Below are 24317 nucleotides of genomic sequence, written 5' to 3'. Positions count from 1 at the left end.
AGAAGCCCTTCCATTTTGCTTCAGGTCAGCTATTTTCTGCCTCATGTCAGTCATTCTAATGGACATGGAGTGGTCCAAACCTTTTACTCATGTTTTTATAGGCCTACCCGGAAAGGTTCTGAGTAGAAGAACAGCATGACCCAGTGTGAATGTGAGGCTGGCTGGCAGGGAGACCGGGCCAATGAACAAGGGTGGTATGATTCATGAGGGGTGGCCCTGCAGATGTAGGGGTGACAGAATCTCAGTGGAGTTTCAGGCATGTCTTGGGGGAAATCATTAAAAAAAACCCATCAAAATAATAAATTATCATATAACTACTCAATAGGAAAAGTCCAACACCTTTGTTTTTGTTCAGGATGGCCAGTCTGTGATGAGACACCACCAGTGTCATGGTCTTCCTGACTCGATGCTGTTGTGACCTCCAACAGCATTTTTCTTATACCCAGACTTGTGCTCCAGCAATGCCCCTTCCTCCTGTGGCCTGCATGCCAGATGTGCTCTGCCATAAGAAAGCTCAACTTGTTAAAGTCTAAAGTCTTATGAAAGATAAAAGATCTGTGCTCAGTTACACTACCTTGGTTTTACAAGAAGGCTACCAAGTGGTTTATGTAGTGCTGTTTCTGTCAAGCTCATTTTCTGAGTCTAAAATCACTGACTACTGTACTTAGCTGAATGTCAAAACAAAACACCATAAATTTAAGGCATATAGGAACTTCTGTAGATTGAAGTCATAGAAGTAAAACATTAGATCTGGAGGTGATCTGAGAGATCATCTCTCCAAGCTGCTTATTTAGAAAAGAAAACTGATGCTCAGAAAAGGTTAAGTGACATGCCCAAGGCTTTATTAGTTAATAATAATATCAATTTCTGAACCAGATTGTCAGAAATATCAATGGGAAAATATGAAGAACTATAAAAATCAGTTTTTACATAAACTTCCAGAAATAATCTTTGTTATAAAATGTATAATGCTAACAGAATTGTGTAGCAAACTGCATTCTGGTTGTTTTAAACAGTTTTATGTAAAACATGCACTAGAGAATGTCAGGTCTTTAGAGTGAAAATTTTGACTATGTGAAACAGTCCAGTCCCAGTCTTGTTTTTTTTAAACATGTATTTGCTTATATAATATATATTCTGTCCTTGTTATGAGCTTATATAATATATATTCTGCCCATTGCTTTTTCCTATAGATAAAACTCTCTTTTGCTATGTGTGCATGTGAACATGCATGCATACGCATTTACATACATGCATGTATTGGTACATAGGTCTAAAAATCACCTGCTCCACATCCTAGGCAATTCCATCGTCTCTATTCCAGATGAAGCATTTAATGGATTACCAAATTTGGAAAGGCTTGATTTGAGCAAAAATAATATCACTTCTTCAGGCATAGGTCCAAACGCACTCAAGGTAAACACATGCTTTGATTTGGGAATAACAATCCATTTAGACAGCTGTCCTGTGACTTGTACTAGCAGTGGGTGGAGACGGGGAAGGGAGAAAAAGTTAAATGTTTTAACTGGTAGTTTTCTCCTAAGTTAAAATTTCCTCCCTGATGTCCCTAAATTGTATTCATGTTTTATCTTGAATAGAGACTGTTGTTCCACATGTTTCTGGATGGTTTTTCTACACTTCACCCTTAAAGTACCAACAATAGCATCCATGACAAACAAATGTTTTAAATTTAGGAGTAGTTTCCCCCTAAGTAGCTGTAAAGATGTTGAAATACGGTCTCTTAATGCAAGAGGTATTTCTGGGAAGAAAGGATAGCTTTACCGGGAAACACTATGAATATTTTGAGGCCAGCAAGTCAGAGCTTCCCTATTTTGTGCTATGGACAACATCTGATGAAGGGATGCTTTAGGAAAAAGGGGTTCTGAAAAAAAGCAAATGGGCTCTGATGAAAACTGTCAAAGTCACTGAAGTAGGGGACAGGCTGACAGTGACCAGAGGGGAGAGAAGAGGGAATTTCAGGGGAGAATGGGAAGGATTTACAGGAACAAATTTAAAGGACACATGGACAAAAGCTAAGGGGAGGGTGGTAATGGGAGGGAAGGGGGAAGGATTGGGTGGGTGGGCTAGAATGGGAGTAAAAGGGAGAAAACTGTACTTGAACAATGATTAAAATAAAACTTAAAAAAAAAAAAGAAAACTGTCACGGGGATAGGTTGGAGAAAAAAGAGGGAAGTAGAGAAGATAGGGAATAGCAGAGAATAAATTTCTGAAAGACTCAGATTTGACAATTTTTTTCTAAAAAGGAGAAAAGAGAAGATCAAGGAATTTCAGATATACAAAGGCAGAAGCAAAAAAGGAGAGTTCTCTGTGTGTAAACAAATGCTCATAAATATGTATGCTTTAAGAAGGCCAAGTAAAACATACTGTATCCCATTAGACTAAACTTTATTCCCTTGGACAGTCTTCTGTCCACTCCTTAGACAAATTGCTGGCTTCTTATGCACTCAGTTCCTGGTTTTCATTCAGATTCTGGGATGGCAGAGAGAGGTTCACATTCCTCAATGTCACAGACCAAGAGTATCTGCCTCATGGTAGTCATTCTTCTGATAGAAAACCTGGGAGTTGTACATTTACTGTGTGATTAAAAAGGAAGACACTGTAGGAAATTACCTTCCTTTTTTGTCATGAGATATTCTGTCTCATTCCCAAACTGCTAAAATTTGAATCTGAACACCACTGGAGTGAATGATTGGCATGGCTTCACTAAAACCTGCGCAACTGCAGCACTCTACTTGGGCGTTACAGGCTAGTTTGACCAACAAGCATGCAACCATAAATGTAGACATAAATGTTTCCCACACAGGTAAAACTGTTTGGGTAGCACATAGTAATAGCTTATGAAATTTATACCATTTCATTTGAAGAATTTCCACTATAATTAGTGGTTATAATTCTCCTTCTACTTAAAAACTGAGGTTACTACACAGAAAACCGAGGTTTACAAGTTTGAAAGGATAAATTTCAGCATCCATGACAGATTCAGGTCACTGAATGATTTAATTAACTTTGTGTCTATTCGTGAGGTGAAAACCTAAGATCTAGCAAAATATAATTAATCCAGTGGCAATAGGAGCCTTCTCTTGTTTATGAAGACCACAATAATGTGTGACAAATAAATATGGGTGAGTGGAATACAAAATCATCAAATGTAGTTTGCTGAAAGTACCTGGGAATAAATACTACTAACAGGATCAACATCTCCCTGGCAGGGACAATATGGGGATTGCCGTCTAAACCTGAGTAAGTTCAGATTTATAAGATGTCAGTAACTATGGCAAATTGAACCATTAAATGAAATACATTACTGTACATTTGTGACCAGATAAAAAAAGTAATTTTGAGATTTGCTTTTTAAGCTTCTGAAGAAGTTAGTATACTTAAATATGGATGGAAACAATTTAGTAGAGATTCCTTCGGAACTACCATCTACATTAGAAGAACTTAAAATCAATGAGAACAATCTTCGGGCTATTGATGAAGAAAGTTTATCAGGTATTTATCAGTGTGTGGTTTTATATGTGTCCTTATAACTTTCTTCTGCAGTCATGTAGGAATTTTAATTGCAGTATTGCTAAGTAAGTAGTTAGCAAGGTTTTTAAGGTCACTTTATCACTGAAGTTGATAAAACTTATTTTAATTAGTGAAATTCTTAAAATGTATTTTAAACTGCCTGTTGTCTTTTTTTTAAAATTCAATCTGTTGGTGTTAACTTTTTTTAAAGATTTTATTATTTATTTTTAGAGAGGAAAGGGAGGGAGATAGAGAGAGAGAGAAACGTCAATGTGTGGTTGCTGGGGGTCATGGCCTGCAACCCAGGCATGTACCCTGACTGGGAATCGAACCTGCGACACTTGCCTGTTGTCTTTAAAGTACTATAAATAGGCATGAAACTCACAAGGATTTCAGGTTCTCATCATTTACAATACATTGACTAAACTCCAAATCTGTAATATCCTGAGTTATATAACTTTGGACACAGCCATGTATTCTGGTGTTGCGTCTGTACTGATGTTTTTGGTGGTTAGTGGTGATAATGCTGTATCATGGCTGGTTGATTGGATCTCTTTTATCAGTCTTAGATGCTCCGCACAGCCACATCTCCTGCTGCTATTTTAACTTATCATGTGTTGGTATATAAGAATTATATATCAAATATGAGTAAGTGGCCACTATATGTGAGGCCAAGGGGCTATCCTACAATCACTAACTGTAGCACAGGCACTCGATGGCAGACACTTTGGCTTTGACAGTCTTGTTCCCAAGGGTGTATGGCTGCCGCCATGACAGCCTGGCTTTCTTATGAATGGGCTTTAGTGAAGACGCCCCATGTTCCACATATTTAATACACCTAGAATTATATCCTTATGGTTGTTTCTGGACTAAGCTGAGTAACTAAAGTTGCCATATTATCAACTCTATATAAAAGAGGCAGTATTACATTTAGCTTTTCATGAACTCTAGCTAATGTCTTTATTAGATTATATTCTTCTTTAAAACAAAGACTGCCTAATTTTTTTTTGTTTTATCTTTGAAACTGTCTAACGTAGTTCTTGAGGTATAGTGCTCAACACTTATTTGATTTGAAATATATTTATTATGCTAATGTTTATTACCCAAGCCTTCAAAGGAATAAAACAATTCAGTTAGTTCCTTTCACTCCCAAAAAACTTCACAGGAAGAAAACACTTCTGGTAGTGGGGAAAAAATAATAGTGAGAATGGCTAAATCTAAGGATTCTAGAGTTATGGAAATACCCTATTTCGAGATGAACTTCAGGGTACACAAGAAAACCATTAATAAACACAAATTTTGATGGGACTCATAATATGGAAAAGACATTAGAAATTTCAATTTCTAACTGCTAGAAACTGAAATAGACCAAAGTAATATTTACTTTGGAAGAAGTGTACTACTAATGGGCTGTAATGTGAACTACATGTGAGATCACATTTCTCCTGTGTTATCAAATGACATGTTAGAAAACTAAGTCCATATTTGGAAAATGCTCTCACACCTTCCTGAAACTGCTTCTCTGCTCTTCCCCCTCATGAACAAATGTTTCCACAGCTCCAGAGGGTTGACTGTGGTCCAGGGTGAAATGGCCTCCTTTGTACTCCCTTCCCCTCTTCATAGTCCCAGTACTGCAGAGGCCTCAGACCTGTGCAGGTGGCCACCAAGGAGGCTCTCCACTGTCATCTCACCCACAGAGCCCCCTTCATTCTGTGTGGGCTGCCTCTTTTTCTCTTCGGGGTGCATTTCAGTCCTGCTCCAGTGCCGACCCCTAAGGTACTGGGTTCTCTCTTGACTGCTGTAACCACTGAGGCTCCTTAGCTCCTGTTGAGTCTTGCTGTCCTAGATGATCAGGCTGACTGGCAGTGAGCAGGTTGAGGCTGAAGAAAGGCCAGCATTAGTACTGTGACACTACTTTTTCTAGGCAGAAGCTTGCTGCTTGGAAATCAGTGTTCTTCCATTATCTCTTGTGGCAGGTCTCCACCTTTCAGGTTACGTATAGTTTTAGGGAAGTGGGAAAGAAACACGCTTCAGGAAGAGAAGCAGCATGTGCAAAAGCATGGAGAAATGAAACAATCTGGATGCCATAGGAACTGCATGCAGTTCTACTTCCGTGAGTCTGTCATTCAGGATATGATGCAAGGTTTAAAGCAGATCTCCTGAAGTATGCACTAACTCTTTCTCATTTCTAACTCTATCTCATTTCCTGTTACTACTGTAACACATACACTGTGTGTTTCCTACATATATAATATACACATAAATGAGAGAATTGTAGTGATGTATAATATTGTGTATATGAATATACACAATATTGTGCATCACGTTTCTTTTGAGTTATAATAACCATTTGTGTACTTCTACTATCTACTATCTTAGATAGTAGATACAATCTAAGTAGTACACTTGGAAGTTTCAGAGGAAAACTTCCATTATGTTTCCAAACCTGAACTTTGTGCTAGATAAATACACTGAATGCTCAGTATCTTCAGTTTTGGATAAAGAGAATATGAGGAAATGAAATCACTTTTTAGAGGTTACAAGTTGGCCTCCCTAATTCCTGTCTCTCAGCCCTTGAATTGATCCTAAACACCACCAGCTGAGCCATGCTCACACTTCCATACCACTCAAGTCTACACTGCTGTCTCCTCTGTGTCATCTTCTAGTGTCTATGATCTGTACTCTAGAGAATACTGTCTTGCTTCTCTGATAGGCCTAGATGGAGGAAATGAGTTACACAGAGAATTTAGGGCAATGCCTGTGACTTGAGCTGAATATGAAAACATCCCCTATTCTGGAAATCTTGGCCACTGAACAAACTGCAAAGCTACGCCCTGAATGTCTGACTCAGATACTTCTGGCAATCATCACTGCTGACCAGCCCATTCTTCTTTAAGGTTCCAATCTGTGTCATACCACTACTGAGGCCAGTAGAAACAATTTAGAGAAAACTTGTTTGTCTAAAGGCCTTTTTTGGCAGGACACTCTGAATGCATGGAAGTTTTGATAATTTTCCTTTCAAAACATCTACTTGGCTGCATTCTCTGCCAGGAAGCGAACATTGTGATGGAAATTCAGTGCTGCATGTTCAGAAACGGAGGGTTTGCCAGGCAAAGAGCGCTCTTCCTTTGTCTTGGAAAAGGAATCATTGCACTACACTCCTCATCCATCTCCAATTATGATCCCATTTAATACCCACCTGGCTTTACAAATGCTTCAAATGACCTTCCACAACCTTTGACTTCTTGCACATCTGTGTTCTGAGTTCCTGCTTGGCCATCGCTGCCGAACTGCCACCCATCCCTTAGAGTGTGCATTTTGATTACACAGCATTAACAATGGTTTCTCTTTAGGCCTGCCTCTCCATGGGACCAAACATTCAGTGTTCTGTCCTGGCTGAACTAAGCATTTAGAACAGTGGTTTCAAACTCATTTTCACCAGGGGCCACATAAGCCTCCAGATTGTCTTCACAAGGCAAAAATAATTTTAGGACTATATAAATGTAACTACTCCTTAACTGTTAAGGAGTCGAAATCAGCCCTTTGAAGGCAACCAAGGCTGATGTGGCCCCTGGTGAAAATGAATTTGATACCCCTGATTTAGAATGTGTAAAGTACTTGGGAAAAGGCTCTATAGAGAGATACAAAGAAAGAAGCTACAATATCTGTCCTCCAAATAAACTGAACACTTCACAGAATGTTTTGAAAGGTTATAGAAATTGTATGGTTTTCCAGTTACTATCCTAATACTCAAATAATTCTGGGGTTTTTTTTTTTATAGATTTAAATCAATTGGTCACCTTAGAACTGGAAGGGAACAATCTCAGTGAAACCAATGTCAATCCTTTAGCTTTCACACCTTTGAAGAGCCTATCCTACCTACGTCTGGGAAGAAATAAATTTAGAATTATACCACAGGGTCTTCCTACTTCTCTTGAGGTACGTATATCTTTCTGCAAATATTTTATATTTTAAATACAGTATGCCACAAAAATAAATATATTTTAAGACATTATTGTGATACATATTAAACTCAGTAGTAGTTTTGATGCCATATATGGAACTTGCTATAATTTGAACATTTTTTCTCTTCGTATTACATAAAATTATGAATTAAAGTTATAATTATGAGCAGAGACCCTTAAAAAAGTAATAAACCGGTCCTACTGACAGCTCCTCAGGAGAAACTGGGGAAATGAACTAAGAATTTAAACAGAAACTATGACTTGCAAAAAGTACCCTGACTTGCAAAATAGTTTTAACTGTCCCAAACAGAATTGTGATGATTATCTCAGTCTGCTCCACCCAGATCCCCACATGAACTAACAGTGACCCTGCATGGATGGACAAAATCTACAGAGACGGGTGCTCACTGTGCCAACAGCCCCCTAATTTACCAGTTCTGACCAGCTCCTCCCAAAGGCCCAAGTGCAGTTCTGTTTTCACCCCCTCTGCAGATGCCCCTGTTGCAGCAAAGTGTGGTCTCCCTTGCTTAACTAAACACACTTAACTAAAGAGGACTCCTGCTGGTCTTTGGTACTGAGGGTACACCCCAACTTCCTGAATCAAGTACACAAAGGTCTAGCAGACCCAGCAGAAACTCAGGCCATCTCCTCTGGGCTCCATTTCTACCATACAGTAGATCACTCGACAAGAAGAAGGAAGGACAAGGTTTGGTTTTCCACAGCTATGGACCCAGCAGGCTAAGACAGGGCCTTTGATCTCCATCTGATGCTGCCATAGACACCACCCTTCCTCTTTCTCCTATTTGCAGATTAAGATAGTAACATCAGAATTTATCAAAATATTAAAGATCAAGGTTCCAATACCTGGCTTACAATCACTATCACTTGGGTTCTAAAGAAATACAGACTCTTGGACTTATTCCAGACATGCGAGGTCAGGTTCTTTGTAGGATGGAGTCAGCAATGTGTAACTTTTTAAGAAATTAAAGTTTTCAATACATAAGGCACATGGTAAAACACACATACAAATACATACATAGGTGTGTGAGTCCACACCTTGAAAAATACAAAGAGTAACGTGTCTTCACTCTATATCTGACCCTTCCATCCCCCCTTTCTCGTTCCAAAGGACTTTTCTCACTAACTTGAGAAGCGCTGTCCACACAGTCACATGTGCTCTGAATCCATCCAAGGCACAGCTTCAGACCTGCAGTTCCAATGTATGGATGACTGAATTTTGACTGGGGTCCATTTAGGTTGAAATTTATACTTTAAAAAGCTCACAAGTGCCCAGGTCAAGTGGCTCAGTTGGTTGGGGCATCATCCCATACCTCAAAAGGTTGTGGCTTTGATACCTGGTCAGGATCCCTGGTCAGGGCACATACAGGAGGCAATCAACTGATGTTTCTCTTTCATATTGATGTTTCTCACTGTCTCTCTATCTCCCTTTCTCCTTCTAAAAATCAGTCACTCTATCCTTGGGTGAGGATTAAAAACTAAAAAAAAATAATAAAGAGCTCACAAGTATTGTACTATACAAAGTTTATAAACCACTGATCTAGTTTACCTCTAAATATTTATGAGGTAAATGAACTTACTTGGAAGAGCAGTAAAAGACTCCTTAGATAATACTAATGAGAATAGTTTGTAATAGCACTTTAATTTCTATAAAATTGAATATATTCATCAACTAACAAGAAGAAAAATACGTCTTTTCTTTTAATTATAGGAATTATACCTAGAAAATAACCAAATTGAAGAAATAACTGAAATTTGTTTCAATCATACCAGAAATATCAATGTCATTGTACTATGTTATAATAAAATTGAAGAAAATAGGATTGCTCCTTTGGCCTGGATAAACCAAGAGTAAGTATACACTATAATTAGGCTTTAGACAATTTCTTCCTTTTGCCATTATTAAAGGTATGACCAGGGAGATAATGTGCGAGGTGACAGTATCCTTTCTTAGTGACTCTCCCTCTGCCCCAAACTTAGGTACTTTCATGGAGTTCAAACCAATGATGATGTGACTGGTGTTATGATGACCAGTCACTGCTGGTGTGGACACCTTACCACATCCAAGTGCTCTGCCAGCCACAACTGAGCCCGCGCAGTGGAACCTGGGGTCTAGCCACCATGATACTTTCACTCTGTCAACTTCAAAGGGTAGTCATGAAGTTTAAGCGAGATAATCCCCTGCAAAGACTGAGGAAGGAAACTGCCCTCCTCCATTAACCCCCTTAGGTAAAAGCACAAGACTTCACTGTCCTACAACCACACTGTCTTTATTTCTCCAATTTTTCTACCTCAAGTCTTACAAAATAGACTGGAGAATGGTTGGCCTGATAGCCCAGACACACAGCAAAGGCCATCTTCCTGCAGAGAAATCTGTGGCTCCAGACTGCAGCCCTCATTGAAGGGGCCAGCGTGGAGACTGCCAGGCAGGAAGTGAAGAACAAGCCATGTGGGAAAGCTGGATTGAGCCCTGTTAGCGGGTCCAACCTGTGGCAAGGGAACAAGGGATCTGACTAGCACAGCGGGGATAGGTTTTTTTTAGAAGCAGCATGGAGAGAAATGAAAAGTGTGGATGGCCAGCTGGGTTTATCAGCATGTGGTGGTGGCAGGTAACTGAGTTTTTATCAGGTGCCAAGTCTTCACGGGTAGGCAGAGGCTGTAAGTGAGGCTCCTGAACCAATCAGGTAGCTCACATTTCCTGATCTTCCAGGGCCAGTGAACCACCTTTTCTAGATCCCTTAGTCTCACTCTATGTCCCAGGTGCCAGGTCATCAGATCGAAATGGAATGAGAATATAAAAATTCTACAATACTGCCACTTCTTTGATAGGATCATTGAAGATTTTAGGAATAGGCAATATGATGTTGGCTATAACACTTGGGATTTCATTCCTGATTCAAGTTTGACCTTAGAGATATTTGGGGACCTCTTTGAGCCTCACCATTACCCCTGGGATATGAGTTTTTCTCTCTGAACTCTGGTGCTCCTCTCTGGGGGAACTGGAGCAGCTGTGTGGTGCCCAGGTAAGAGCACACACCTTGAGTCAAGCTGTCACAGAGCCACTGTTGTACTGGGAATCATTACAGCACACCAAGTGCTGACAGAAAAATCAGAAAGTATCCTGACTGGCTTCGTAACAACCTAGAGCTCAGTCACTTCCCTGATGTTCTACCCTGTTTATTCTTTGCTTTGCTGCAGAAATCTAGAATCAATTGACCTTTCCTACAACAAGCTCTACCAGGTCCCCTCCTACCTCCCCAAGTCTCTGCTGCACCTCGTGCTCTTGGGAAACAAGATTGAGCGCATCCCTGGCTACGTGTTTGGCCACATGCAGCCAGGCCTGGAATACCTGTACCTATCATTCAACAAACTCTCTGATGATGGCGTGGACCGAGTCTCCTTCTACGGGGTTTATCATTCTCTGAGAGAGCTGTTTCTGGATTACAATGACTTAAAATCGATACCACCAGGGGTTCAGGAAATGAAAGCACTACATTTCTTGAGGTTGAACAACAACAAGATACGGTAAATTTTAGCTTTTTCAGGTATCCATTTACATTACTGTGATTGACAAAAATATATGATTAAACTACTATGACATGATGTCTGGGATTTACTGTAAGGAAGAAAGTGACAAGAATTGCATCAAACAAGATTGGTAAATGCTAGTAACTGTTGAAACCAAAGGATAATAGGTATATAAAAATTCATAATGTTTTTCTACTTTTGTATATATTTGCATACTTCCATAGTAAAATTTTAAAAAAATAGATTACTATTACATAATACTTAAAACCTCAAAGACAGGCTGAAATGAGGCATCAAGGTGTTATATGATGGTGCTTCTCCCACCTTCACACATAATTATAAACACTAATCTGTAGAACACAAAATCTAAATACATGCCAAAATTAAAACTGCTTCTATCTAAATTCTCCTGAAGGTAAAATTCTAAGTAAGTTTATGGAGATTCAGCTTCCCTCACTTGTCCAGACACAGTTTTCTGCATGTGTTCCATCTGCCCAGAAAGCATTAACAAGAGAGGCAGATCACTGAGCTCTGGGGCCTTGTCCATGAAGGTTACATCCTTATTCTTTTCTCATTCTCTAAAATTCCAAATACATTTAAACTCTCCCCAAAACAAGACAGAGAAAGGGTTAAGGATTTCTAAAAGCCCTGGTGGAAGAAGTCAGGGATGGGTAGGGAGGTTCAGTAAGATTTGCTTTCAAAATATTTGCCTGAGATACTCCATAAGTCATGCTATGTGCTTGCTTCCTATTACACTGCAACAGGATGCATGTGTTTGCACCACTTCTGGTGGGATTTAGGTGGTCACAGTCTAACATTTCCATTATAACCTTTCTCCTCCCCCATTGAACCAATGGTTTCACTCACAGATCACTGTTGCTTGAGTCTGATCTTTTCTTTTCTATTTCTCAAGTGTATGTTATTAATCATGCAATTACACTTGTCTCAATTTTTCCCCCTTTGCCCCACTCTGTCCATTTCCCTCTAGGAATCTGCCACCCCCTCTTAGTTCATGTCCATGGATCATGCATATAAATTCTTTGGCTTCTCCATTTCCCATACTATTCTTAACATACCACTGTCTATTTTGTACCTACCAAATTTTGCTTCTTATTCCTTTTCCCTTTTCCCCCATTCTCTCCTCTCTGCCTCCCCGCTGATAACCCTCCATGTGATCTCCATTTCTGTGACCCTCTTCCTGTTCTAGTTGTTTCCTTAGTTTTTTTTGTTTGTTTTTTTAGATTTAATTGTTGATAGTTGTGAGTTTGTTGTCATTTTACTGTTCATTATTTTTGATCTTCTTTTTCTTTTTAAAAATTTTTTCCAAAGATTTTATTTTTAGAGAGAGAAGGGAGGGAGAAAGAGAGAGAGGGAGAAACATCAATGTATGGTTGCTGGGGGTCATGGCCTGCAACCCAGGCATGTACCCTGACTGGGAATCGAATCTGCGACACTTTGGTTCCCAGCCCACGCTCAGTCCACTGAGCTACGCCAGCCACAACCATCTTCTTTTTCTTAGATAAGTCCCTCTAACGTTTCATATAATAAGGGCTTGGTGATGATGAACCCCTTTACCTTGACCTTATCTGGGAAGCACTTTATCTGCCCTTCCATTCTAAATGATGGCTTTGCCGCATAGAGCAATCTTGGATGTGGGTGATTTGGAATACTTCTTTCCAGCCCCTTATTGCCTGCAAGATTTCTTTTGAGAAATCAGCTGACATTCCTATGGGAACTCCTTTGTTGGTAACTCTCATTTTCTCTGGCTGTTTTTAAGATTCTCTTTAACTTTTGGCATTTTAATTATGATGTGTCTTAGTGTTGCTCTCTTTTGGGTCCAACTTCCTTGGGCTTCTCTGTGTTTCCTGGACTTGTATGTCTATTTCCTTCACCAAATTAGGTAAGTTTCCTTTCATTATTTTTCAAATAAGTTTTCAATTTCTTGCTCTTCCTCTTTTCCTTCTGGCATCTCTATGATTCTGATGTTGGATGTTTGGAGATATCCCAGAGCCGTCTTATACTCTTCTAATTTTCTTTTTTTTTTTTTGAATTCTTGTTTCTTCTTTCTGTTCTGGTTGATTGTTTATTTCTTCCTTATGTTCCAAATTTTTTATTTGAACCCCAGATTCCTTCCCTTCACTGTTGGTTCCCTGTGGATTTTTCTTTATCTCACTTAGTATAGCTTTCATTTCTTCTCTTATGTTTTTGCCATACTCAACAATTCCTCTGAGCATCCTTATCACCAGTGTTTTCAACTATGCAACTGATAAGTTGGCTATCTCCATTTCGCTTAGTTCTTTTTCTGGAGTTTTGATCTGTTCTTTCATTTGGGCCATATTTCTTTGTCTCCCCAACTGGGCAGTCAAAGAGACTGGGCAGTCTCTCTTTGTTTATTTCTGTGTATTAGGTAGGGCTGCTTTGATTCCCTGTCGAAGCACACCAGATAAGCTGTAAGGGCCTTAGGTATTCGCCAGGGTGGGGCAACCTGCTTCATCACTTTGTAGCACTGTATGGGGGAAGGGTTAGAGAGGGGACAATGCCACTGCCTGACCCCTGTTAAAGTTGTATGATTTGCCCCATTTCCAGTCACTTCAACCACTTCCCGTTTGCAACTGGCACCCCATTAGCTGTTGCCCTGGTGATGATTCCCAGAGTGGGTGGAGATGTGGGGACGTTTTAGGACCCAGCAAGCCCTTTAGGTGGACTCTCTTTTGAAACCAGTAGTTTCTTCTGCTACCCCAATCCCCACTGGTTTTACAGCCAGAAGTTCTGAGATTCTACCTTCCCAGTGCTAGAATGCCAAACTATGGAGGTCTGGCTTGGGGCTGGGATCATTTGCAATCCAGGTATCCCTCCCAATTTTTATCTATCACACTCAAATGTGGGACCGTTGGTTGTGCTGCACCACGTCCTCTGTGTCCTAGCTGCTTGTCTCCACCCCTTCTACCCATCTGGATGAATGTGGCTTCTTTAAATGCTTGGTTGTTGGATTTCCACACAGTTCGATTTTCTCGCAGTTCATGGTGTTTTTTGTTTTGAGGCTGGTTGTGATTCTTCTTGGGGTTCTGGGGGGAAGTAAAGTGAGTCTACCTATGCCTTCATCTTGACTGGAAGTCTCAAGTCTGTTATCTTCTTAAGGGTAATAAAATGCTGAATTTCTATTTTTGTCATTCTTTCCATATTTGCCAGCTAGAATTCCTCTGTAAAGAATTTTTTTTCTTATCAAGAAAGGTCACTTTTATTACTCTGAAATGTAGGAAACATGATTAGTTCTTTCCTTTAAGTTGCCAGAGGAAACATGATCAGTTCTTTCAAGTTACCAGAGCAAAATTTGTAACAATGAGAGGTGATGCATGTTAACTAAACTTACTGTGGAAATCATCTCCCAATACATACATATATCGATTCATTATGCTGTACACCTTAAACTAATACAATATGTTATCTTTATAAAATGAGAAAAATTATATACATAAGACTATAAAATACATTAAAATTTTAATAATGGCTATCTTAGGGAAAAACGGTGATTGAGTGTTTTTGCTTTATTCTTTTGTTTTTTGACTTTCTCTCTCTCTCTCTCTCTCAGCAACATGAACTTATGTTTTTACATATTAAAAATGTTTCACTCAATTGCAATTACTGCTCTTAAAGTGTCCCGTCTTTGGCCAATGGTAGCCCTTCAAGCTGGCTCCTATGTCCTTAGACAGGCCTCCATTGATCTTAGCTCACTTTTACATTTCCTACTGCATACCTGTGCCAGCCCTTCTCCAAAGAGCCCCTGCTACTCTTACAGGGGAATAGTATTCAGAGGACCCAGTATGCATACCAGGCATGTTACCCTCAAATGTGTTATTACGGTTTTGAAGAATTTTAGTGGACTGCTAAAAAACATGCATTCTGTAAAGAGAAAAAATGATTTCATATTGACATTCCCAATTCTAATTTAACATTATAGAGTATTCCTTTTATTTTAAATTTGTTTATCTTAACACTGAAAATCTAGGTTCCCAACAATATTAACTCACATTTGTTATTGTTATTACAATATATAAACAATAGTTTTAAAAAGTTTTTATTTAACAATACCATTATTACAACTAACAACAAAAAAGTTTGATGCTTTTGGTAGGTCCATTTTGTCTTTGGAGTATGTTGTACAAAGGATGCATAGCTAAAATACAGTGGTATTATCTATAATATGTCAACAACTTAATGCATACTCAGAAAAGGTCTCTTTTTTGGTTTTTAGGAATTGTTATTTTCTAGTTGATTAATATTTTTACTATGTTAAAGTTATATGATTTCAAAGTCAAAACTGCATAACAATGTATATTAGGAGAAGTCTGTCTCCTATGTCTGTCTCTTACACTATAATCCATCCTTCCCCACAGGTTGAATTTTTAAATTAACTTCTGGTTTGACCTTTCAGTATTTCTTTTTGCAAATATAAGCATGCATATATACTTATCCATAATGCCCCATCCTCTCCAACAACTGCTATACAAATATTACACAGAAGGATTTTTCTTTTCCTCTTTGGAGAGAAAGCATGTGTTTATTTTCACTCTTTACTTTTTTTATTATATTTTATTGATTATGCTATTACAGTAGTCCCATTACACCCCTTCATTCCCTTCTACCCTGCACACCCTGTCCCACCCACATTCCCCCCCTTTAGTTCATGTCCATGTGTCATAAGTTCTTTAGCTTCTACATTTCCCATACTATTCTTGCCTTCTCCCTGGCTATTTCCTACCTACCATCTATGCTACTTATTCTCCATACCTTTCCCCCCTCTCTCCTCCTCCTACTCCCCTGTTGTTAACCTTCCATGTGATCTCCATTTCATGGTTCTGTTCATGTTCTAGTTGTTTGCTTAATTTGCTTTTATTTTAGGTGTGGTTGTTAATAATTGTGAGTTTGCTGTCATTTTACTGTACATGTTTTCATTTTCTTTTTCTTAGATAAGTCCCTTTAACATTTCATAAAAGAAACACTTGGTGATGATGAACTCCTTTAACTTGACCTTGTCTGAGAAGCACTTTATCTGCCCTTCCATGCTAAATGAAAGCTTTGCTGGATAGAGCAATCTTGGATGTAGGTCCTTGCCTTTCATGACTTGGAATACTTCTTTCCAGCCCCTTCTTGCCTATAAGGCCTTTTCAGAAACCAGCTGCCAGTATTATGGAACTCCTTTGTAGGTTACTGTCTCCTTATCTCTGGCTGCTTCTAGGATTCTCTCCTTCATTTTAATCTTGGTTAATGTAATTATGATATGCCTTGGTGTGTTCCTCCTTGGGTCCAACTTCTTTGGGACTCTCTGAGCTGCCTATACTTCCTGAAAGTCTATTTCCTTGGCCAGACTGGGGAAGTTCTCCTTTATTATTTGTTCAAATAACTTTTCCACTTGTTGCTCTTCCTCTTCTCCTTCTGGTACCCCTATAATTTGGCTGTTGGAACATTTAAAGATGTCCTGGAGGTTCCTAAGCCTCTCCTAATTTTTTTGAATTTTTATTTCTTCATTCTTTTCTGACTGTATGTTGTTTTCTTCCTTCTGGTCCACTCCACTGATGGGAGACCCAGCTTTCATTGCATTACTATTGGTTCCCTGTGCATTTTCTTCATTTCACTTATTGTAGCCTTCATTTTTCCATCTAATTTGTGATGAAAATTAACCAGTTCTGTGAGCATCCTGATCATCAGTACTTTGAACTGTGTATCTGATAGGTTGGCCATCTCTCAGCCGCTTAAAAGTACTGGTTGTGGGGTTTTCATTTGTTTTTCTGTTTGAGCTATATATATATATAATTTTTTTTTTTTTTTGGTCTGGTCATGCCTGTTACCTATGAGAGGCAAAGCCTTAGGTGTTCACCAGGGTGGGGCACCCCAGTGCCTGCGTTGTTACGCTGTGTGTGGGGCAGGGGTCTGAGAGGGAACAATGGAACTTGCTCCACCCTCCGAAGACATCAGTCCCTTCCCCCGCTTCCCCCAAAGAAACTGGACCTTTCTGGTGCTGATATTCGTGTGGGTGGGCTTGTGTACTCCGTGGGTCTTTCCAACGACCTCTCCTGTGAGGCTGGGAGTGTCTCCCTGTGCCTCAACCCCTACGGGCATTTTCAATCAGTGCCCCAAGGCTCTATTTCCCAGCACTGGCATCCTGGGTTGCACGCAGTGCCTTGCTTTACAATTGCTGCCTCGCCGGGTCTGCCGGATGCCATCCCTCCACCAGGGTTTGCCAGCGCCGCTTGTGGGCTCAGAGTCCAGCCGCTACAGTCTTACGCACCTAGTCCCAATGCTCTTTGTGCGGCACAACCCGTTTCCGCCCAGCTCCATGACTCCACCCCTCCTACCTGTCTGGATGAATATGTCTATTTTAACTCCTTGGATGTCCCACTTCCATACAGTTCAATTTTCTGTCAGTTCTGGTTGTTACTCTGTTTCTAAATTGTTGTCCCTATCTTGGTTGTGCGAGGAGGCACACCTATGCCTCCATCTTGGCTGGAAGTCTCCCTCTTTACTTTTTAAAATTAGCAGTATATTATGGATATTATTTCCTATCAAAAAATGGAGAATTTCCTCAGTCCTTTTTACAACTGCATAGTATTAGACTTTACAGACATTTTATTCAACCAGTTCCTTATTGACAGAAATTTTATTGTTTCCATTCTTTTATTACTACAAATAGTGTCACAGTGCATAACTTTATTTTGTATTTTTACAGTCTAACTTTGGGATAAATTCCTAAACGTGGGGTTGCTGGGTGAAAAGGGAAAAATGCACATGTAATTTTGTTAGCTATTGCAAAATTCCTTTTGATGGGAGTATACTGTTATGAATTCCTTTCATTGGTGTTTGGTCTTCCATAGCCTCATTGTCAGAACATGTTGATGAGCTTTTGAACATTTTTTGTAGCAAATCTGGTGACAGTGGTATGTCACTATACTTTCAATTTGTAGATTTCTATTATCATAAATGAAATTGAGCATCTTTTCATGTTTACATATCATTTCATTTTTTTCTTTTGTGAACTGGTTATTTCATTCTTTTTCCTTTCTTTTCCTTTTTCCTTTCCTTTCCTTTCCCATCTACATTTTTAGGTCTTTGTATATTATCCCTTTATCTGTAATATGAGTTGTGAAGATTTTCTCCTAGTGTGCCATTTGTCTTTTAACTTAATTTTAAAAAGTGTAATCTATTTATTATTCTCATCTCTTAATGCTTTTAGTTTTTAAATCACAAGTAGGAAGATTTTTCCCTGCTTCCAGGGTATACTTTATTTATTCTAATACATCTATGGCTTCATTTTTCACATTTAGATCTTTGACATATTTGGAACTTTTTCTTGGATACAGTATTAAAAAAGGATCAATTTTATTTCACAACAAAATAATTTTTAAATAAAAACAAAATTTAACTCCTAAATTATGAAAGCAGAATATTACTTCAACTATTTTGACTTTCATGTCTATTTTTCCTTAGCAATATTCTTCCAGAACAAATTTGCAGTACTGAAGAAGACGATGATTCAACACTGGAATATCTTCATCTTGAAAACAATTATATTAAAACAGAAGAAATATCGCCCTATGCATTTTCATGCATAAGATCATATTCAAGTATCATTCTTAAACCACAGAATATGAAGTAATTCTACATTTTCCTTTGTCATTTATAAACTGTATTTATATATTTGTTGTAGTAGTATTTATCATCAATGAGAGAGATATCATGTCATGTTATACTCAGTATCATTATGCTAGTCTACCTGATTAATGAATCTAGAGATGAACAACCAAAAATATATCTAGAAAGTTTAATCTTCTAGAGCTTGTAGCTAAGTTTTCAGTTTCATATTCCAGAAAGAAGCCATTTCATTGCAAAGTTTTTCAGTTGGGAATAAGATGTTACATACTGCTGAGTGTGAGTGAAGGAATCTGGAGCAAAATAAGCATGTCCTTTACAATTAACCTGTGAGTATTGTTGGGAACCCCTTAAGTACATTTAAAAATTATGTATGCTATGGTTCCAGACCAAGGAATGAATGGGAGAAAAAAATTATACAAAAAATTCATGAATGGGTGTTATTATTCTAAAGTTAAAACAATAATTTATTAATTTTCTTTAAGAGCATATGCTATCATTATTGGTATAAATATACATAAATATTGAGTTAGCTTTAGTTCCTCCTATTAATTACATGTGTGAAATTAAAATACTATTGTAATCTTAATTTCCTGGTTTTGAGAATTGTACTATGGGGTATTTATGGGATTTTTAATATAGGGGAAGCTGGGAGAAGGGTTCATGTCAGTTCTATACTATTTTAAAAATTTTCTGTAAGTATAAAAGGAGTAGCAGTATATTTAGATCACCCTTATTATTCTTTATTCAAGATCAAAGTGTTTTATGGAAAGCAGTGGAGTTTGCTTAAAGGAAGTTAATTATCCTTAACTATACATGAGCAAATGTAAACCTATTACTGCATGAGCTTTTGAAAATTTTTGCTCCATTGGTCATTTTAGCACCTATCTTCTTTGCCCTAGTTTGCTCAAGTGTATATATTCTTTTACTCAGCTCAATAAAGCTATTAATATTTACTACATTTTGGATACTACCACAACTATACATTAGAATTTTCATTACATAATGTTATTTTATCTGTATTTCTAAAGTAATTTATAACAGACACATAGAGAAATTGTGTTGACTTTTCTTGTTACTATCAGTTTTGTGTCTTGAATAACACCAGACTAAGAAATTAAGTCCCACTCTGGGACTTAAGGCACCAGACTGCCCAACTTAAGACATCATTGGGAAGGTTATGCTAATCTTTCGAACTTTAGTTATTTAATCTTTTAATAGTTCACTCACCATCCTTATAGCCTTCCAGCCTTACTTCACAGGGGTGTTATGAGAACCACAGAATGAAAAGCATCTGGAAAATGTAGAATACATGAGTGTACTTATTACTACCAACTTTTCATGTAAAATTGAGAGCAACCAGCTCTCAAATTTGATTATTATGGATAAGACTATTTCAAAAAGCACTAAAGACATGTGTAGCCTGGAATGATAAGGAAATAATTACACCAGGAATCAGATACCTGAGTGCCCATCTTGGTCAACCTGGTCAACTTGCGAAAATTTAATTTACCCATTTGAGCAGGTCATTTCTAAGCCCTTCTTTCTAAGCCCTCTTTCTTAATATCTAGGATTTTGAAATTACAACATAAAGAAGAAAAATAATACAAGGAAGACTGTTAGTATCAAGAATCAAAGCTTAAACCAGATGGCTAAAAAACAGAAAAAGAATCTTATGGAAAAGTTGAGGTTTATAACAATTTTCAGAATGTAGGAGCATCAACTAACTTAAATTGGCCAAACTGTATATAAAAGGTAAAAATAAGATATGGTTATCCATTCATTTAACAAGAAACTTTGTATAGTGTTTCTTGGTGTACGAATATAAATACATAAACCTAAATGATTTAAAACAGTGATTTTTAACTGGTCTGCTGCAAGAATTTTTAAAACATGCAATAACTGACTAGTCATGGGCACTGATCTCTTTTCTCTTACACTGTCAAATTAAAAAAAAAATGACAACAGCTAACACAACCACAGTCATCCCATGTGAATGAATCAAAATTATACCTATTTTCTGTCAGATCAGCAAAAAATAGTTTTTTGGTGTGCTGCAGAAGTTTAGTAATTAGTGTTTTCCATGAGATGGAAAAGGTTGAAAATTGCTGATTTAAGTCAATCTAAACAGTAAACAAAATCAGTGTTAGAGGGGACTCAAAATGAATAAAGTGATTTAACAGAATCAGCATCCTGGGACAACACACACACAGATACTGAATCATTCCTGTATTAATTTTTCATTCTGATTTTAATCAACTGTATTCCAGATGCTGTTCTAGAGAGAGACAGGAATGAACAGATTAGATGAGGTCTCTGCTATCAGGGAGTGCAAAGTGTGGTAGGGGCAATAAGCAGGAAATCAAACAGACAATCAAATCAATAGGCAGGTATAATGAAGTCAGTAGAACAAGGTGGCAAGGCAATAAACCACATTAGGTACTGAGCCCCTTCTTCCTATGGTTACCTCAAATTCCCCAGGCTCAAGAGCGTCCAGTTTTGATGAGTCCCAGGAAGATCCAGCCATTCCTAGCAACCTTGAAGTGACGCCAGGCCCAGGAGCATACTGAGATACTACTGTGTGCTCAGGGACACCCTGTTGGGAGCAGAATCTTTAGGAAGGCTGAAAACCAGAATGACTGATGGAAGCTTTGTTCTTAAGTTGGAAGACGCTGCTATTTCAACTGATATTATAATTTAAAATATAAAATGTCTAGCATTGAACTTTTTCAGTCTTGAAATTTCATTATGCTCCCATTAAAACAAAAAGTGATAGCCCTGGTCAGTGTGGCTCAGATGGTAAGAGCATCGTCCTGTAGACTGAAATGTCAAGCGTTCGATTCCTGGTCAGGGCACGTGCCTAGGTTGCGGGTTCAGTCCTCCAATGGGGTGCATGCGAAAGGCAACAGATCAATACTTCTCTCTCATGTTGATATTTCTCTCCTCCTCTCTTTCCCTTCCTCCCCCACTCTCTAAAATCAGTGAGCATGTCCTCAGGTGAGGATTAAAAAAAGTGATAAATGTTCTTACAGCGAACATTTTTCAAAATACAATGTTAAAAACAAAGAGATGCCCTGTTGGCTTTAAAAATATGCTACAATTACTAACACATATGCATACAAAGGAAGTCCTGGTCTCACCATGGTGTGAATATATTAATGGTGTCATCTTTGCACATACGTACAAGGAATACTAACTATATTTTTTAATTTTGAGATTTGGCTTATTGTAGGTTAAAAAAGCACCAAAGGTATGTTATTGTGAAAAGGATATGAATAGCCTAGAATTGTAAGGAAATCAATATAACTACATCAGGAACCAGGCTATCTAGGTGCCCATCTTGGTCCCTGATGGTCAATTATGCAGTCATTTTACTTTTCTGGGATTCACTGAATTCAATTATAAAGTGATAGGTTTAGAATAGATCAGTGGTTTTTAAGCATGACTCAGCAAGGGATTCATGGAGCTCTGGAATGGAAGTGTCCCTAAAGACTCTCCCTTTGAACAAAGTAGTCTTTGCTTCCATCAGAAAGGGCTAGCTGTCACTGCTCCTCATTTTTTCCTTAAAACAAATGGAAAAGGTACTATCTATATCACACACCAGGTTTTAAGATTCACAAACAATGTGTAACCAAAGCCCCTGGTCCTTCCCTCACCCTCTGCCCAGCAACCAGGTTGGAGAGCCTTGACCTGAGCAAATGCTTCTCAGGTGTACTGGTTACAACTGCCTGGATGCAGCCAAACTCTGTGCATCTGAACAAGAAAGTTTAGTTGGTGTGTCTGTTCCTTTAGAACTCTAGCACCATAGAATGGGATCAGATCAGCCCTAAGCAGTTCTGCAATAACTAAAGATTGCTGACCTTTGACCTGAAAATCCCTGAAAGATAGTCAGCTGAACACAGCTCTGCAGGACGGCTCCAATATGGCATAGTGCTGCAGGGCACACAGATGAGGCTCACACACTGTCCATCTCTGCCTGCCTTCAAGACTCACTATGGGGCAGATAGGTTAGGACCCTAGGACAAGGGTAGGCAGGTGGGTACAACTTGGGAAGAACAGAAAGAACATAGCTGGGTCTGGCCTTAACCAATATCTTCTGATTGAAGTCCACAGTGAAAAGTCTGGACGCCTGAGAATGGGCATGGTATACCTCTGAATCTGAAGGCAAAGGCACCTGGGGGAGCAAGCACTACCAACAGGGTGAGGAAGATACAATAATCTCTCCTTCAGCCTCCATTGTCAAATGACACTACCATCACTTTAAGAGCTAAAGTTAATTATTTCTCAAGAAAACTGATTTTGATTGAAGATCCAAGATGGCAGTGGAGTTGGTAGATGTTGTACTCACCTCCCTTCAGGATCAAACTGGAATTACAACTAAAATATAGGACAATCAACCTGACTATAACAACTGAAGATGAGCTGAGCAGAAATCTTATGGCCAGGGATTACAGAGGGAGCCACCGTGAGAATGGTAAGAAGGGTAGAGACATGTAAAGGGCTGGCCCTGCACCTTTTGTGTGGTAGCTAAGAATCCGGAGAGATATCTCAGCTAGAAAGGTCCTCCCTTAGGAGTGAGACCGCTACACTAGGCTCCCCAGCCCACAGCACCAGAGCCAGGAGGAGGCACCCACACAGCATCTGGCAGTGAAAACAGCAGGGATTCTGTCTGTCAGGGAGAGACAATAATCTGCTAGAAACCCAGGTACCCTCTTAAAATGCCAATGCAGAAGATTTCATTCACAGCCACTCATCCTGGGCTCCTGTGGAGGGAGAGCAGTTTGCAGTGAACTAGGGTTGTATGAGGAGAGACTGGGTTGTGTGGCTCTGGAGAGATAGCTAAAGAAACAACCACCAGGTTTCCTATACTTAGTTCCTTCTCCTACACTGCCAAGAAAGCACTCCCCTCTACAGAGCATGAACCTGGGGGAATAAAAGAGTCCCAACTTTCTAACTCCCTCTCACCTTGCCCTGCAGAGCTCCTGCCCTGTGGTGGACTCAGCTGCCTGGACCAATTGGGTAGAAGTCCAGATGAATTCAGGGAGTATCAGAGACTGAGTGGTGGGCTCAGAGGCCAGGGTCGCTCACCTCGCCTTCCTGTGAGGTTGCCAGGCACTGCCGCTCAATGAGAGATCTACTATCCATACAATCCTGACTCCCAGCAGGTCTGCCCTGCTACACTAGAGTTTTTGAGGAGGTCTGGCCAGGAAAAAGGACAGACTGAGTTGTGTGGTTCTAGAATAGGACCCATCTTTTCCTTGCAAATGCAACTGGTACAGAGCCCTGCCTTCATGGCTAAATCTTGATTTGTTTGAGCCTGATAAATGCTGCTGGACTCCTCCTGATGACTCTCTGAGACCCCTACCACAAAGGTCTGAGGGTACTCTGTGGGTACCCAGCAGGTAGAAACTGGCCTTGGTGTATCCTGGGACTTTTGCTGACCTGCCTTTGACCCAGCACTGCAACTAAGTTTCAATCTGTATCAGTCTGGGAAATACCACTTACCCGAACCTGGTGACTCACTAAGAACCTACTTCATGCAACTCATATACCATCAGAGGCTCTTTCAGTGATCGCACCTAACATGCAGCCATCAGGTAAAAACAAGCAGAGGTGATCTCAGGGAGCACT

General features: G+C 39.2%; 2 protein-coding genes across 4 annotated transcripts in view; one reads left to right on the top strand and one right to left on the bottom strand.

Annotated features, from left to right (window-relative positions):
- The window catches only part of ECM2 (extracellular matrix protein 2), a 43123-nt gene extending 23084 nt beyond the window's left edge, over positions 1 to 20039 (top strand). For both annotated transcript variants that reach the window (XM_028531978.2, XM_028531980.2), the window contains exons 5-10: positions 1301 to 1416; positions 3378 to 3513; positions 7313 to 7470; positions 9226 to 9365; positions 10713 to 11039; positions 18525 to 20039. In XM_028531978.2, coding sequence (XP_028387779.1) covers positions 1301 to 1416; positions 3378 to 3513; positions 7313 to 7470; positions 9226 to 9365; positions 10713 to 11039; positions 18525 to 18693 — 1046 coding nt within the window. In that variant the 3' untranslated portion in view covers positions 18694 to 20039. The remainder of the gene's footprint in view (positions 1 to 1300; positions 1417 to 3377; positions 3514 to 7312; positions 7471 to 9225; positions 9366 to 10712; positions 11040 to 18524) is intronic.
- LOC114512850 (centromere protein P) overlaps positions 1 to 24317 on the bottom strand; it is a 284496-nt gene that overhangs the window by 93791 nt on the left and 166388 nt on the right. The gene's annotated exons all lie outside the window — the stretch shown is intronic.

This window comes from Phyllostomus discolor, chromosome 2, assembly GCF_004126475.2.
Source record: "Phyllostomus discolor isolate MPI-MPIP mPhyDis1 chromosome 2, mPhyDis1.pri.v3, whole genome shotgun sequence".
In the NCBI taxonomy this organism is placed as follows: domain Eukaryota; kingdom Metazoa; phylum Chordata; class Mammalia; order Chiroptera; family Phyllostomidae; genus Phyllostomus; species Phyllostomus discolor.
Note: the sequence above shows the minus strand (reverse complement) of the source record. Positions and strands in the feature narration are given on the sequence as shown.